Raw genomic sequence first — 15949 nt, forward strand, 5'->3', positions numbered from 1 at the left:
GGCCAATAAGCGGCACAATCTGCAAGATCCTTTCCTTTCTTGTGAATCAGTGTGATAAGGGCCTCAGATAAGGAACCCAAATCCCCTCCTCCTCCTGCTTAGCATTAAACAGTTCAGCTAAAAGCTGGACAAGTTCCTGGCCAAAAGTATGATAAAAATTCAATGGAAATCCAAGTTAAAATTAGTGCTGAGAAGGTAAAAATGGTAACATGCAGGCTGTTGAGAAGTGTCTTCTGTGTGTTCATGCTGTGATTTAAGGGATAGGGGGTTTTTGTGTGTGTGTGTGTTTGCAGTTCTAATGCTTCGATAAGGTTGAAGGCCAAACTTGAAACAGTTGTGTTTTTATAATTAGCTTGAATTAGTAGGAGTAAGTCAGAAGGAGCTAAACAGAAGAAAATAAATCTTGTATGACTTCATGAGCTGCTGGGCAATTTTATGGATAAATTTCATTGTGCATTTTGTAAATTGTTTTACATCTGAATAGTTTATGCTTTTGTGGCATGAAAATGACCATTGTAAGCAGGACTGTGGTACTAGAGTTGGAAACAGTTTTGGGTTGAATTGGAGTTGGTAAAAATGTACCAACGCCAACTTAAAATATATTTACCATATTTTTTAATCATCTTTGTCTTGCATCTAAAGAACTGGTAAATTTAAAGCCTTATATCAGGAGTTGGATTTGGACAATAGTTGACGGAGTTGATGTTTGGTGTACCCACAGCCCTGACTGTAACTCTCGAGTGTTGACCTTCATGCCCCAGCATGCCCCCGAGTTTCCAGCAGGGTGTAGGTAATATTGAAGATACTGATATGAAATGCTACAGATTTTCACTTTTTTTTTTTTAATTATACGCTACTTTCCTGGATTAACCATTCAAATCAGTTTACAGAAAATATTTAATTCTCATAACATAAAAACAAGCTAAAATTTGAAGAGTTTTTCTGTTTGCAGGTTACAAAGCTCGTGAAGAATTATAGATCCCATCCTGCCCTGCTGGAGCTGCCCTCCAAACTCTTCTATCACCGAGAGTTGGAAGCTTGCGCAGAGGGTGCTGTGGTCAACACTTTCCAAAGCTGGGAAAAATTACCCCGAAAGGGCTTCCCTGTGATCTTCCATGGTGTGAGGGTGTGTAAGAAATATTTAAAAGAATAAGAGAGCATTGTTATTGAGGTTGAGTTTTGTAGCATTTCCCATTATAAACATTTTGATCCCTTTAGCGCTTTTTTTCTTTCTTTCTTCCCTCCCAACTCTGTTCATTTTCCATGCCAGCTAGACTTTGTTTTTTATTGAACCATTTTTTGTATTTTCTTCTCTGTCCTGATCCCTATCATGTATCACTGTAGTACAGTTTTTTTGCAAATGTGAGATGAGCATTGGTATTACTTTTGGATAGCAGTAGCTTCTGCCTTGATACTCTCACATGAATCCCTTCTTTTGCCCAGTCTGTCTTAATGTGGCATCATGAACCACTGACCTTAGCTTAGGCTGGAGACACCTGCAGTTCTTTGGATGATGGTCTGGGATGTTTTGTGTCTTTCCGGATAAGTTGTCACTTCCCTTGGAGGAAGTTTGGAAGGCTGGCCACTCCAGGGAAGATTCACCACTGTTCCAAGTCTTCTCTGTTTGGAGAGAGTGGAATCCCAGAGCTTTTGGAATGGCTTTGTAACACTTTCCAGCCTGAGATTTCAGCAAACTCTTTATTTTTTTCTCAGCTCTTCTGGAATTTCCTTTGATCGTGGCATAGAAACTTTGTAACCCTTTCCAGACTAGCATTTCAGCAAATGTTTTTTTTCTCATCTCTTCTGGAATTTCATTTGTTTGTGGCATACAAACTTTGTGGTGACTATTTCGCCCTCATGGCAAGGTTCAATATATAGTGAGGTCTAGATTCAATAGGGCTGGCTGTAATCAAACCTGGCTGTGTTCATTCAGCTGAATCTAAGTGTCAATTAAAATTGGTCAGTTGGTTGATTAGAGGAGAAGTAACTTTCACATGGGTGATATGGGTGTTAGATAACTGTTCCTTGAAATAATGATGTAGTAATTTAAAAACGTAAGTGTTTACTGAGGTTCCCGTTGTCTAATATAACTGCCTAATATTACATTAAAGATCAGAAACCATTTAATGTGATGTATATGCAATAATGGGGGAAATCAGAAATTTGAAGGGGAGGAACCTTTTTTCACACAACTGTAACTAAAGTAGCTGCAAGCGTCCTCTGCCTTGATGCAGGTGCTAAGGAGAAGTGTTTTTGCAGAAGTATATCCTTCCCCCTCCTCCTTTCACATATGTAGCTTCCAAGTGTGCACCCTTTTGATTGATGCAGTTAGGAATGATGTACTTTTGTAACTATAAAATGTCTTGCTGTGTCTACTGTTTTGAGTGGAATTTTGAGCCATCTCTAACTTTATGAAATGTTTTGCGCTTGCCTCGAGACTGATCTATGTTTATAGAAATTGTTAGAATGTAGGCATATCTGGTTTTGTTGACTGACTTGTGTCTCTACCACTTTAGGGTAAAGAAATGAGGGAAGGAAGCAGTCCTTCCTGGTTTAACCCAGCAGAAGCTGTCCATGTCATGCGATACTGCTGCCTTCTTGCTAAGCATGTTTCCACTTTGGTGTCGGTGAAAGACATTGGAATAATTGCACCCTACCGAAAGCAGGTAAGAAATTGCAGTCTGTGGAGTAAGTTTTTATATGGAAGGTAATATTGCTGCTGAGCAATTTATTTTTAATACAGAGAAGGGTAAAAGAGTATTAATGACATTGTTCTCCTTCCTTGAATACTGAAACTCTGTAGTACTATACTTGTTAAGCAGCAAGGGGTGGAAGTGAAACCAAATCCAAGAGACCAGCCCAAGCAGAAGGAAAGAGTGTGGAACAAGTTTATTGGCATAAAGGACCCTACACTGTCCGTGTTTCGGCAACAAGCCTTCCTTAGGGGGACTAAAGGTATACAAGGATAATAAAAACAGGATAAAATTTTTTAAAAATTAAAAACAAAATAAAAGATTAAAAAAACACATTTTAAAACCACAGTTAAGTATAAATTATGAAAATAATAATAATGAGAACACACATATATACTATGGTAGAAAACCAATAGCCAAGATGTAAAAATATAGAAATACAAGCACCATCATATAAAATTTACCATATTTGAATCAAGACAATAAGACTAATTAAAAACCAAGTCACGATTTAAAGGCGTATAATAAATACATATATATGAAATGATAAATTTTGTAAATAGAACATGATGTTATTAAAAAGAATACTAGCACAATCACAAATAAATGGATAGTAAGTACTGGTACATCAAAGTGTTTACTGAGGTTCCCTTTGTCTAATATAACTGCCTAATATTACATTAAAGATCAGAAACCATTTAATGTGATGTATATGCAATAATGGGGGAAATCAGAAATTTGAAGGGGGGAAAACCTTTTTTCACACAACTGTAACTAAAGTAGCTGATTGAAAGTGAGGGTACAAGCACCATCACATATAAGTCTAAAATAACAATAAAAGTGGTAATTTCAAATAAATATAAGAGAAGTCCAAATGTATACATACCAAATCTTGGGAATACAAAAGTGCCAAAGACAGAAAAACAGGGAGACAAATATAATAGGTAAACTATCAGTGTAAATGGCAATATGAAAACGGTTCATGGGAATAGCGATGTATTAAACTAATGCTGAATGTGATAGTGGTCAAAACAGAGGAAAGAAATGTAAATAATATACATTGTGCCGTGTGTCTAAACAGTGAGAACAAAAGAAGCATGACAGGAACAACATGAGAAATTGCCACAATGTGGGCAAGGAAGGTGTAAGAAAAACTCAGCGATTGAACAAGGCGAGACAGAGGGCACACCAAAAATCCAACACTAAAACTAAAAGCAAAAACCGCCACCAACCCGCTAGCAAAACAGGACCAGCAGAGAAGAACAAAGAGAGGACGGATGTAAAACAAACTAAAACCAGACAGGCCTACCTGGCAAAGAAGCAGTCTCCGCAGCCAAACAGAACTGGAAAACTGCGCCAAAAATAAGTAAATGGCACGTTGGAGATGTCATCAAAAAATGTAAATGCAGGCTAAGCTAATGAACCCTATGCGTGCACAGCATGGGCAGCAAAACAAAAAATGGATGAAAATCAAAAGTGCAAAACTATTTTGCATAAGCAATCATAAGAAGTATATGCATAAAAGGGGATATGTTTTGTATACCAACCATATTAATGTGTGGGAAAGACACTCGGATTACTGTTTCACACAGGAATGGTATGACATAGATCCAAGCTGTTTATACATGAATATCCATAAATTTGCACCATCCACTTATACCCATGGGTAAGGGGAAGAAATAGCTGTCGAAATTTTAAAGAAAATGTACCAGTTCAATTTCTTTATTAAGACCTTTTGGTGATACACTGTTCAATTGATAAGATAATACGTTGGTCTGCCCTCAGTGAAAACATATTATGATCTCCCCTACACCAGTCAGTTCTGAAGCCTTTGGTACTTGGCATGAGCAGGTGCCTTCCTGGCCAATGTGAGCATGCAGGACCAGCAGTTTATTTTTTATTTCAAGAAGCAGAGTAGTTGCACTCTGGGTCTCTTCAGCATGTGTGGGTTGTTTTTTTTTTTTAAGATATTCTGGTACCTTCCCTCAGTACATGGATCCTTTCTTTATTTTTTTCTCTTGTTATTATTCCCTTGTCCCTTAATCCCCTTCTTTTATTTCCCTAGGTTTTTCTGCCCATTTAAGTTGTTTTTTTTTTTTTTTTTTTTTCTGCACCTCCATCGGACCTCTTAGGCCTAAGCGCCCGGTCAGGTAACTTTTTTTCTTTTAAATCATTGAGCTGTTTGAGTTTGCTTCGTCTATTTTTGCCCTAATGTCCCTTAAAATTCCTTATGGTTTTAAGTGCTCTCACTATGTGCTTGCTGTGCCTAGGACTTGACCACCAGGCCTCTAATTGTTTACACTGTTCTAAAATGCACAAAAAAAAAAAAACCAAAAGAATTGAGAGGCTCAGCTTGAGAAACTTTTTGGTACTTTTTTAAGTCCAGTCCCTCGACATTGGAGGCATCGGTAGATCTGCATCGGACACCAAGAGTAGTCCGGCATCAGAGGTCTCCTCCTGTCGAGCACCAGTAGGAGCCCATTGGATTGAGCGGCATCAGACCCAACACCAAGGATATACTAGGGTTCAACATCATCTTCTTCAGCACTGAGGGACCCTGATTATATGCATTGAGTGAAGGCAAAGGAACATTGACATCAGACCATCTCAAAGCACAGTGCCAGGAGCTCCAGGTCATCGGCACCGCTGGTACCCGTGAAGCATCAGTGCCTAGAGGACAGCTCCCCCTCTGTGGAGCCAGTGCCAATGCACCAATCTCCTCGCCTTCAGGATCAGACTTCTGATTAAGCTCCCTCTTCCTCACAAGTTGTCCCCACGCCAACACCTGCCCCACCTTTCTCAATTCCTGCCCCCAAGGAGCAGCTGTTGGTTTGGCACAGTATCAAAGTCTCAGACATCAATGCAGACCATTGCTCCGCCCCAATTTTTCCTGGATGCCCATGCTCTCTCTGTCGCCTGTTCAATGCTGGTGTCGGCATCGGAAGAGGCTGTGCTCCTCTCCAGTCCACCGGGAGAGGAAGCTCCCCCAGTGTCCAGGAAAGGGCCTGTCCCTCAGCAGTCTTGCTGGATGTGAGTTCAATAGATCGAGGCAGACACACTCAGACTTCTCATGAGGAGTATTTTGCCGAGTCTTACTCGGGACCACCCTTGGGTGGCTGAGGTTGAACCAGAGGTGTTCACAGAGGAGGGCTCCCTTGGTCTTCCTTCAGACTACTCCCCACCTCAGGAAAGGAGAGTATCTTCCCCCAGAAGAGCTCTTCTTTGTCAAACGCTTTGATTGTAACCAGAAAAGGGCGGTATATCAAATCCTCCTTTCCCTGTGTGACAGGCACAATCAGGGTGATTTAAGGACAGAACCCAGGGGAATGTCATCCCCAAATAAAGATGATGAGGAGGAAAGATACTGTGGTAGGAAGTTGTAGGAACCTGCTGTGCTCCCCCCCCAAACTAACAATCCTGGGATCCAGATCGCAGAAAGGAACCAGAAAGAAACAACCTCTCTGTAAACAGATCATGAGCAAGTGTTTGGACACATGAGATTAAAAGCGTGGATTTTGTAAAGAATATCAAGATAAAGGTTATAAATCTCTTGAATTTAAATGAAATAAATATAAGTAGAGAGGAAGGGATAACATAAGTGCAGGTAACCTTATTTTTTGCATTTAAAGTAGTAGTATGACTATTGCCCTTAGGGTCAGCTGTGACTCGGTTCTGTGCACTGTCACGTGATACCTGGATTCGGTTCCCATCGAAGATCTTCAACTTCCTGAATTGGCCAAAGCTGGGAATGCTTTAATGACCTGATTGCTCACTCTTCCCCACAACTGCAAATTCTGCCATTGCACAGCAGTGACACCCACTAGCTGGAAAATAGGATCCATGAATTCAGGTTTCCAGGAGCAGTCTTCATGCATCTCTGTCACTGCAGTAATTGAGCTTACTAATTTGGGAAGATGATATTAAAAAAAGGGGGGGGGGGGGGGGGAGAAATCCCTGAGTAGTTATGAAATGATAGTATGGTGCCAAATCTCAGTTCTTGTTCAGATTGAACTGGACGTCCAGTGGAGCAGGAAGAAACTGACTGGCTAAAAAAAAAGTACTCTTGCCCCAGTGGTTTAGATTTATTGCTGTTTATAATACTGTTGCCCCATTGATTTAGTTTTATTGCCATTTATAACTCGCCTTTGTCCAAGGTGGGGAACAAGCTACACACACAACACAAAAGCCAAAACAAACTGTTCACCATGCAGTGATAAGATATTTTTTCAAAACTACGTGTTAATATAAACAGTCAAAACCACAGAGTCGTATTTTCTTTCTTCAGGTAGAAAAAATCAGAGTTCTTTTGCGCACAGTGGCCCTATCAGACATTAAAGTCGGCTCTGTGGAGGAGTTCCAGGGTCAAGAATATCCAGTTATACTGATCTCTACGGTATGTAGGAGAGTACCTTTTTGCTATCAAGTTTTAAGTCATATAAGTGTATGTCAGACTGGTAGTTTTCCTGGAATCTTAACTCTTGTTTCATTGTAGATTGTTATAATATCTTACAAGTTGCATGTGGATTCCTGAAACTAAAAAGGTAGCTCTCTAGCCTGGAGGCAGTAGCAACTAAGTAACTGCCTCTGTGAGTTAACGGAGGAGATAGGTAGCAGCTACAGTGGCTAGCATATATTAGTTGAGGGAAGATGTGCGGTGAGCAGAGGAGTTGCTGCTGAAGTCAGAACATAGTCTATAGCTATACAGATAAATTTAAAGGAAGAGGTGAAGTGAGCAGAAGAGGCTGGGTCAGAGTCTCATCAATGGTTCCTTGGGCCAGTCTGAGAAGGCAGCAACAGCAGCAGAGGTGGAGCATTTCACCAGTTAATGTAGCACAAAAAACAGCACCAAGAGCCTTAAAGGTTGGGATGAACACTAGTCCTTTAGCAACGAAACACAGCTAGTGTTGAATCAATGAATAAACACCTTCATCAGGGATCAAATGAGTGTGTCAAACTTGGCTCTTTAATGCCAGACAAGAGAAAAGTATTTCAAAACTTTAACTGGGAATGTTGTCTAGTAGCTCAAATAAATGCCGTCCTCGAACGTCCACCACTGTTCAAGGATGATGTTTATTTGAGCTACTAGACATAGTTTCTGGTTAAAGTTTTGAGATACTGTCCTCTTTTCTGGCATTAAAGAGCCAAGTTTGATATACTCATTTGACCCTTGACGCAGGTGTTTAACGCTGAAACATGGCCCGTGTCAGGTCAATGAATAAAGGACTAGTGTTTATCCCGATCTTGAAGGCCTGTTTTTTGTGCTTCTATATTTTGTGCTTTGAACCTTTCCATGTTGCCGTACCAGTTAATGTAGGCCAGTAGAGGAGGAGGTGATATCTGTTAGAAGTCAAAAGAAAAAAACATACAGCAGGCTGCCCCAAGACCAGGATCAAGTTGAGCATCTAAGCCTACTTGACCCCCCTTTAACTGCAGAAGTCGCTCACCTTTATATTTTTGCAGGTAGCTATTATGTCTGTTTGGGGCCTACTCACTGGTGTGCTGAGTGATTGAGAATGTCATTGCCAGCTCTCGCTGTCCTGGATCCAAGATGTTCCTGCTTAGAAAGTTTGCTTGGACGTTCTCCACCCTGCACTATGGGTAACTGAGAATACTGGCAAGTGACATTCTGTGCAGTGTAACAGATACATCACTTCTCTTCCACTTGAAAACTTTTACCCCCATGTCAGTTCACATGTATTAACTGTTGTGGTGGTGTCTGAAAGAATCTGTACATGTTTCTCCTAGACCCAAGGAAGGCCTAAAGAATTGGGAGTACTGATCCCAAGATAGTCATTTTAGAGTCCTAATGCTAAATTCTAGCCTGTCCAGCTGCATGGGTCTGCTCACCTACCATCTGGAGACAAATACTGGAAGCCAGACACTGTCCAAGACCCTATATAGGGTTCTGTTTCTATATATGGTTGGAGAGCATAAATGCAGGCATCTGGACTGGTCTGGTGGACAATAAGGAAACAATGTCCTTTAAATCTAATTCTTTTAAATCTTTCCAATAGAGTGAGTTACTGCAGATGTAGAATGTCCTAGGATTATTGAATGCTAGAGCTTAAGAGTTAAGGGGTATTGTATGTTAAAATTTGTCCTGGGCACACAAGGATCTGGAAAAAGAATCCATCATACCCTTGTATTCATTCACTGCAATGAAATAATGTGGTGGTAAATTTGTATTTCATAGAGTTTACAGAAATATTTTTCTAGCCAGGTACAGTGCTTTTGCAGGATATTTTCTAATTTTATCCAATAGTATTTAAATGAAAGGTGATTTGGAATAAAAAGACCCAGTGGAACAGTAAATGGTACAGTAGCCTAGCATTTAAGCCTGTATTGCCATGCGTATCTGTAACTCACATCTGGTAGCAGCATCTACTCCTCTGTTGCTGAGATGTCCTTCGCATTTCCTGGATAGATAGACTGCCCAGCCCCATTCATATAATGCCACCAAGTTGTAGACTAATGAGCAGCAGCATTGCACAGGTCTACGTCCTGCTGACTTGCTTGCAGGAACCATATGTTATATTCAGAAAAACAAAATACGAAAGTGCCAAACCCTTAAGAGAAAAGTTACACTGGCTCCCTATCAAAGAACGTATTACGTTCAAAGTATGTACCCTGGTTCATAAAATAATTCATGGAGATGCCCCGGACTACTTAATTGACTTGCCACCCAGGAACTTTAAAAGATCAGCACGCACATTCCTGAATCTTCACTTCCCCAGTTGTAAAGGTCTAAAATACAGATTAATACATGCGTCCAGCTTTTCATACATGAGTTCACAGCTATGGAATGCTCTACCACTTGACTTGAAAATAGTTCACAACCTAATTAACTTCCGTAAAGCCCTGAAGACTCATCTCTTTAACAAGGCATACTACAATGACCCACAGTATGAACTGTAATGCTATATCACTTACTTAATATTCGTAATGTTTTCTCCTTCTTCCTGATTGCTTATTGTTATTATGTTATCCATGTTCTATATGTAATACCAATTGAAGGTTTTCTCTTTTTTACCTGATTCTTATTATGTCATCCATGTTCTTTATATAATATCAATTGTTATCTGCACTCTGGAATGGCGAAAGCCATGACAGAAAATTGTAAGCCACATTGAGCCTGCAAATAGGTGGGAAAATGTGGGATACAAATGCAATAAATAAATATGTAAATCCTATTGTATATTTTCATACAAAAGAAAATTAATTTAAACTGCACAAGAATTTACTGACGAGGAGCTTCATAATTGGAAAAACAACCCCTGGGTCCAGGGTCAGTTAATACAATATTTTGGTTTGACTTTTCTCCACCATTCTTAAGTCCTGGGGGTTTTGAGTTACTTTTGAGTTACTTGTGGATAAATGGTGCAGCTTTGCCTGGATTATCTGAGTCCATGTATTAGGGATAGGTAACTATAAACAGCTGAAAATAAATGCTGCACTTTTGTGTTCTGTAATGTGCTGAGGGACTGGACTACAGTTTTCATGTTACCTGTTTAGGTACGCTCAAGTGAAGACCACATTGGAGAAGACACAAAGTATATTTTGGGTTTTCTATCCAACCCAAGGCGTTTTAATGTTGCAATCACAAGGTCAAAGGCATTGCTTATTGTGGTGGGAAATCCTCATATTCTTGTAAAGGTAAGTGCACATTTTCACACCCAACTTTTTGTTTCTAACCCCGCTGTTTACTAAGCTGCGCAGCAATGCTGACACAGCCCATTCAAAGTGAATGGGCTGTGTCGGCATTAGCGCACTGCCAGCAACTAGATTAGTAAACAGGAGGGTAAATCAGTAGTTCTCAACCTTTCTTTTTTGTTTTAATACTGTTTTGGGATCTTGCCAAGTACTTGTAACCTGGTTTGGCCACTATTGGAAACACTATGCTGGGCTTGATGGACCTTCGGTCTGTGCCACTATGGCAATACTTACGTACTTCTGAGTTCATGTGTGTGACACTGAATAGTGAAATTCAGCAGAACAAAAAACAAAATCACAAATATTGTTAAAAATGATGCAAAGGGAATATGTTGTTAAACAATTTGTTTTATACACTTAGAGGCTCTTTTACTAAGTTGCAATAAGTGCTAACACAGCTTAAAATGACATACTGCGGCACACGCTCAGGCATCCTTCAGTAAGTTCCAAATTGCCATACACACAAATATTTTTTGTTTTTGTTGGAGGGGGCATGTCTGAGGGGCAAAGAATGGCCATTCCTGCGCTACTCAGCGCAGCTACGTTACTGAGCACTGTCTGGTTAGCACAGAATTAGCACTTGAGCCCTTACCACCTACAAAATAATTCGTAAGTGCACATTTGCTTTTTTTGTTTTTCTTTTTATAATGGCAATGCACTAAAGGCAACATTAGTACATGAACTTAAAAATCTAGGTAGAGGATGAGAGTTCCAAATGTAAATCCACTACCAAAAACAAGGGAATCCCATATAAAGTGTAAGCATTTAAAAAGGTAAAGGAGGAAAAAGCCTCGAGAAGCTCCCAGCTGCACGTTAAGCGCTAAGGGAGCAGGACTTCATCATTGGCTAAAAAACCTCCTTTGTAGGGACAGCACTTTTTTTTTTTTTTAGAAATCTTTTTATTAACGTTTTACTTTACATACATCCCATATAGCTAAACACATTTATCACACAACTTTCTCAGGGACAGCACTTTTAATTAAACATTTAATATTGAAAACTTCAAATTGGCAATATATTGAAAAAGTACTTAGCCTAAACCATAAGGCTGTAGTGTCTCTTCTTGTAACTAAAACCGGCTGTGATTAACGATGGCCAGCGTTTCAAAAGCTTCGTCAGGGTCAATAGGTCGAAGAAATCTGTAGATGAAAAAATCATCAATAAAGGCTGTGTACTTTCCAGCTATCGCTTCCATCTAAATTTTGCTTACTTAAGTTTCATTCAGTCACCATTCTAATTTGGCATTTAAACCTTGTGTCAAGGAACCTAATCTAAAAATCCACTGTTGCTCTTTTTGTAAAAGAATCTGGCGTCTATCCCCACCTCTAGTTGTTGCATTAATCTGTTGTTGTACCACACACCATAGTGCTTCAAAATCATGTTGAAAAGTATCCCAATGGTTTGCCTTATTCTGTCCATATTCACAGAAATAAAGGGGCCTGTATCTGCCCATTGGACTTTTTGAAACAGATCTATGGACACAAATGTAAAATCAATTCTGGAAATAGAATTATGAACCTTAGAAAAATAGATATAATCTTTGTCCGAAGGATGCAACAGTCTCCAAGAATCAAGAAGGTTTAAGCTCATGGCAAACCCATATCAGATCGAGAGTATGCACCAGTAGGACTAACAGTAATATCAAAATCAGCATACATAATAGCATTAAAGTCACCCACTATCAGCAAAGGAGTACCCGTAAAAAGAGACAAAATAGGAGCATCTTATTTAAAAAAAAAAAAAAAAAACCTCATTGATTAGCATTGGCTGCGTGTATAGAGGCAACTGTAAAACATTCACATGCACAATCACATACCTGCCCTCAGCATCGTGGTAATTTTGAGCATTTGGAAAATAAGAATTACTAAAAAGAATTGGCACCCCAGCCTTTTTCCTACCGCAGGAGGCGTAGAAACAATGCTGCACCCAAGCACACTTTAATTTCTGCTATTCTAAGGCAGTCACTGGTGCCATGTTGAAGTGGTCACCTTGACAGTGAGCCAAGGTTTCATAAACAATGTGCAGTTTTGCCAGCCACAGTGCTTCTCCAACTGCAAGGGAGATTCCAAGAGTCCTTGGCTGTTTTGGCCATGACGTCAGTGCTGATAACAAAATTGTTATTCTGGTATGTTGGCACCTTTGGCAGCATTCTTATGTCTGTATGCAAGGCCGAGACTCATTACGCAACAGGCTTTAGCAATGCAAGATGAAATAAATCAACCTACATTTTTAAAAGCCAGGTTGTTAATGCTGGATAGTGCCATTTATTATAATCCCATATACCTTTGCTATATAGGAACATATAGTGCTTGTTTTGCTCCTACACCACTGCCACACAAACCCAAAACTGGACCAACCCCCACCCCCAAAAAAGTGTATTTTTAACCTAGAAGAAAGATTATTATCAACCATGCAGAGAATATGCTACCACTTCCCTAGTTGCAAAGGACTTAAATATAAATCAATATATGCATCTAGCTTCTCCTACATCAGCACGCAACTATGGAATGCACTACCAAAGGCCTTTAAAACAATGCACGACCTAATAGCCTTCCGAAAATTACTAAAGACCAACCTGTTCAATAAGATATATCATAATGAGCCATCTGAAATGACCTAACACCATATCTCTCCAAACCAGATAAAACTGAATTTTTACACCTGACCGCTTCAATCAATTTTCACCAATGAGCATTAACGTATTACCCCCTTATTTCCCATGCCTGAAATGAACTGTCTATCCAACTTATTTTATATTTACTTCAACATTTATGAACTTTAATGTAACAATACTTTGTATTTCTCAATCTGGAAATGGTGATCACCATTACGGCATAATGTAAGCCACATTGAGCCTGCAAAGAGGTGGGAAAATGTGGGATACAAATGCAACAAACAAATAAATAAATGATATCTAGTACAAAGAGCACAGAGTATACATGAAGGACAGCGTTCTTCAATCCATGTCCCATGCCCCTAAATTGGTGGAAAGAGAGCCAAAGCAACTGGTCAGCTACCACTTTTGAAAAACAGAAAAAACAAAGGCGAGTCTGAAGAAGAAGATAGTCCCGCAGTAAAGAAGGGAACAGGACCCAGCAAAGTCACCTCTGTCTGCAGATATTCCAGAGTTCACCAGTCAGAATCAGAGGCAGAAATAACCATCACACAATACCAGGGATAACTGGGAACCAAAGCTTGAACTTCTCATGTGCCTCTTCCGGGGATACAGAGACATGGGCCATACCTTCATATAACACATGCAAGCAAGCAAGATATTGGTGAATAAAAGAGGTTCCGCTCCACCAGAAGCTTGCAGCTTTCTGTGAAGATACGATCATCACGGAGTAGTCTTGAAAATTTGGGATGTGATGATTTTCATAGGTGAGCTTTTCTTCTGCCAATATTGTTTAAAAATATGTGCCTTATGGGCAAAATTTAAGATCTTCACAATCACTGGGATTATTAGCACGTTGCTCTCCTGAATCTGTTCGCCCTTTCAATACTCGGCGAGCGTTGCGGAGAGCTATTCAAGAATTCCAAGGTAAATCATGTCTCAAAAAAACCCCACTAATTATTCCTCTGCGAGAGTAAAGGTTAATTCATTGTTTAATATCTGTGAATCTGTTGTCCAGAGCAGTAACCACAATCTCCTTGATCTGGCTGAGCCGATTCTCTTGACATCTCAGTCTGCCGTGCATGTCGTCGCTATGTTAGGTTCCATGGATGGCACAGGCTTCAGTTTTTCATTCTCTCTCTTCCCAGCTTTGGTAGCCATGCTCATTGATGTTTTCTTAAGGAATTTGTCCATAAAGTATATGAAAGTTAAATTCTGTGTGAATGTTGAGTTTAATCACTGTTAAAAGCCCGATTGGGGTTGATTTTGTGTGGCTGCACCATGAGTTGAGAAGAAGCATTATTGCTTCTGTCTGTTTTGGAATTAGAATTTGCCCCAGCAGTGTTGGTTTTTCTCTCTCCCCATTATGTGAGCTCTGAAATTTGGAAATTGCATAAGTTTTAAAATGGTCTCCTGATATGTTCTGCTTGATCCTCTGTCTTTTTCCTTTTAAAGAAAAACTTCCAAGTTACTAAAGGATTAGACCACAAAAATCACCCTTAAATGCGATTATAAATGTGATATGGATAAGAAGCACACCAACAATTTAAATACTATAAGTATTGCAACCAAATCAAAAAAATTTAAATGAGAGTCTCAAAGATACCAATTTTGTACAAGGAAGTGTTTTTGCCAGTGATTGGAAAGTGATCTATTAATATATTTGTAGTGCTTTTTTTCACTTTTTGGTAATCTTTGAAGCTTTTTCTCCTAATTTAAAACATTGTTGACTTGGCACTTCTCTAACGTAGTATTCTTTACCAGCATCTTCCAGCGCGCAGTTGAAATCTGCAGAGCTCCAGACAGGTCAGACAGCTGCTATGAGCTGATGGCAGGAAGAGCAGATAGAGAAGTAGTGGGTCCACTGCACTCCTCTGGTCAGCCAAGACTGGGCTGGCTTTGGGTGGGGGGGAAATAGGGGCCAGAGGTGTGGTGGTTTTGAGCTGCAAATGTAAACAGTGGCACTACCCAGGGACCCAAACTGGAGACCTCGTGGTATTCAACTACCCATCGTGGAATTCTGTGTTACAAAAATTTGAAATTCTGCAGACATTTATTTATGTAACACAATATAACAATCTTAAGTAGTAATTCAATACTAAAATGTTTTATTCAAGGAGTCATAACTTTGTACATTTTTGCAAATCATAAAGTTAGGCCTCTCCCCTCACTTCCACCTTCCTGACCTGTCCTCCTCTTCTCACCTCCCCCCTTTCCAGGCCAAATCTCCCAGCTTTCTGTCCCCTCCAAACTGCCCCCCTTCAGCTTAGTTCTGTTTCCCACACCATAAGCAAGGCGCACGTCATTCTTTGCCCTGACAGTTTGATTCCCCCCTCCCCCAGTAAGATACTAGCTTTCTTTTTATCACCCCTCACGCTTCACCTCTTCTTCCTCCCACCTCGCTCCCATTCTTTCAACAAGACCCATGGTTCTCCCTTCCAACTATCTCTACCAAATTGCTTTTGAAGCTTTCTGCTCCATAGTCTGACATGCCTATGGAGCCTCTTCAGGGTGATGTTGCTGCCTATCTGCTCTCCTGTGTGGCTGACATTGCATCTCCTTTAATCCATGCAGTAACATAGTAGATGACAGCAGATAAAGACCTGTATGGTCTGCCCAAGGAGATATTTCTTAAGACATGGGTTTGTGAAGCGGATGGCAAACATATAATAGGTCCGCACCCTGATGAAGCTGTTGGCTTAATGCCAGGCAGATCTTGAGAAAGCTAAGCTTACATTTGAAATTATGCTTAAAGTTAATAAATAATAACTTGATTAAATTTTTGACCGATGAGGTGGCAGGCGAATCAAGGACAGTGACTCCATGTGAAAAGTCACTACTGAGGTCATTTAACCTAATGTAGCAGTTACTACAGCAAGGTACTACATATGCATACTTGATCTTGATTTGTCCTTGGCATGTTTCAGGGCAC

The 15949-nt window shown here is 40.0% G+C and overlaps 1 protein-coding gene across 1 annotated transcript in view; it reads left to right on the plus strand.

The window, feature by feature from the left end:
* Positions 1-15949, plus strand: part of MOV10L1 (Mov10 like RISC complex RNA helicase 1) — a 229722-nt gene that overhangs the window by 204672 nt on the left and 9101 nt on the right. Inside the window, exons 21-24 of the mRNA XM_030216802.1 lie at positions 953-1126; positions 2517-2666; positions 6979-7086; positions 10206-10346. Of these exons, the coding sequence (XP_030072662.1) occupies positions 953-1126; positions 2517-2666; positions 6979-7086; positions 10206-10346 (573 nt within the window). The remainder of the gene's footprint in view (positions 1-952; positions 1127-2516; positions 2667-6978; positions 7087-10205; positions 10347-15949) is intronic.

The sequence above is a fragment of the Microcaecilia unicolor genome, chromosome 10 (genome assembly GCF_901765095.1).
Source record: "Microcaecilia unicolor chromosome 10, aMicUni1.1, whole genome shotgun sequence".
In the NCBI taxonomy this organism is placed as follows: domain Eukaryota; kingdom Metazoa; phylum Chordata; class Amphibia; order Gymnophiona; family Siphonopidae; genus Microcaecilia; species Microcaecilia unicolor.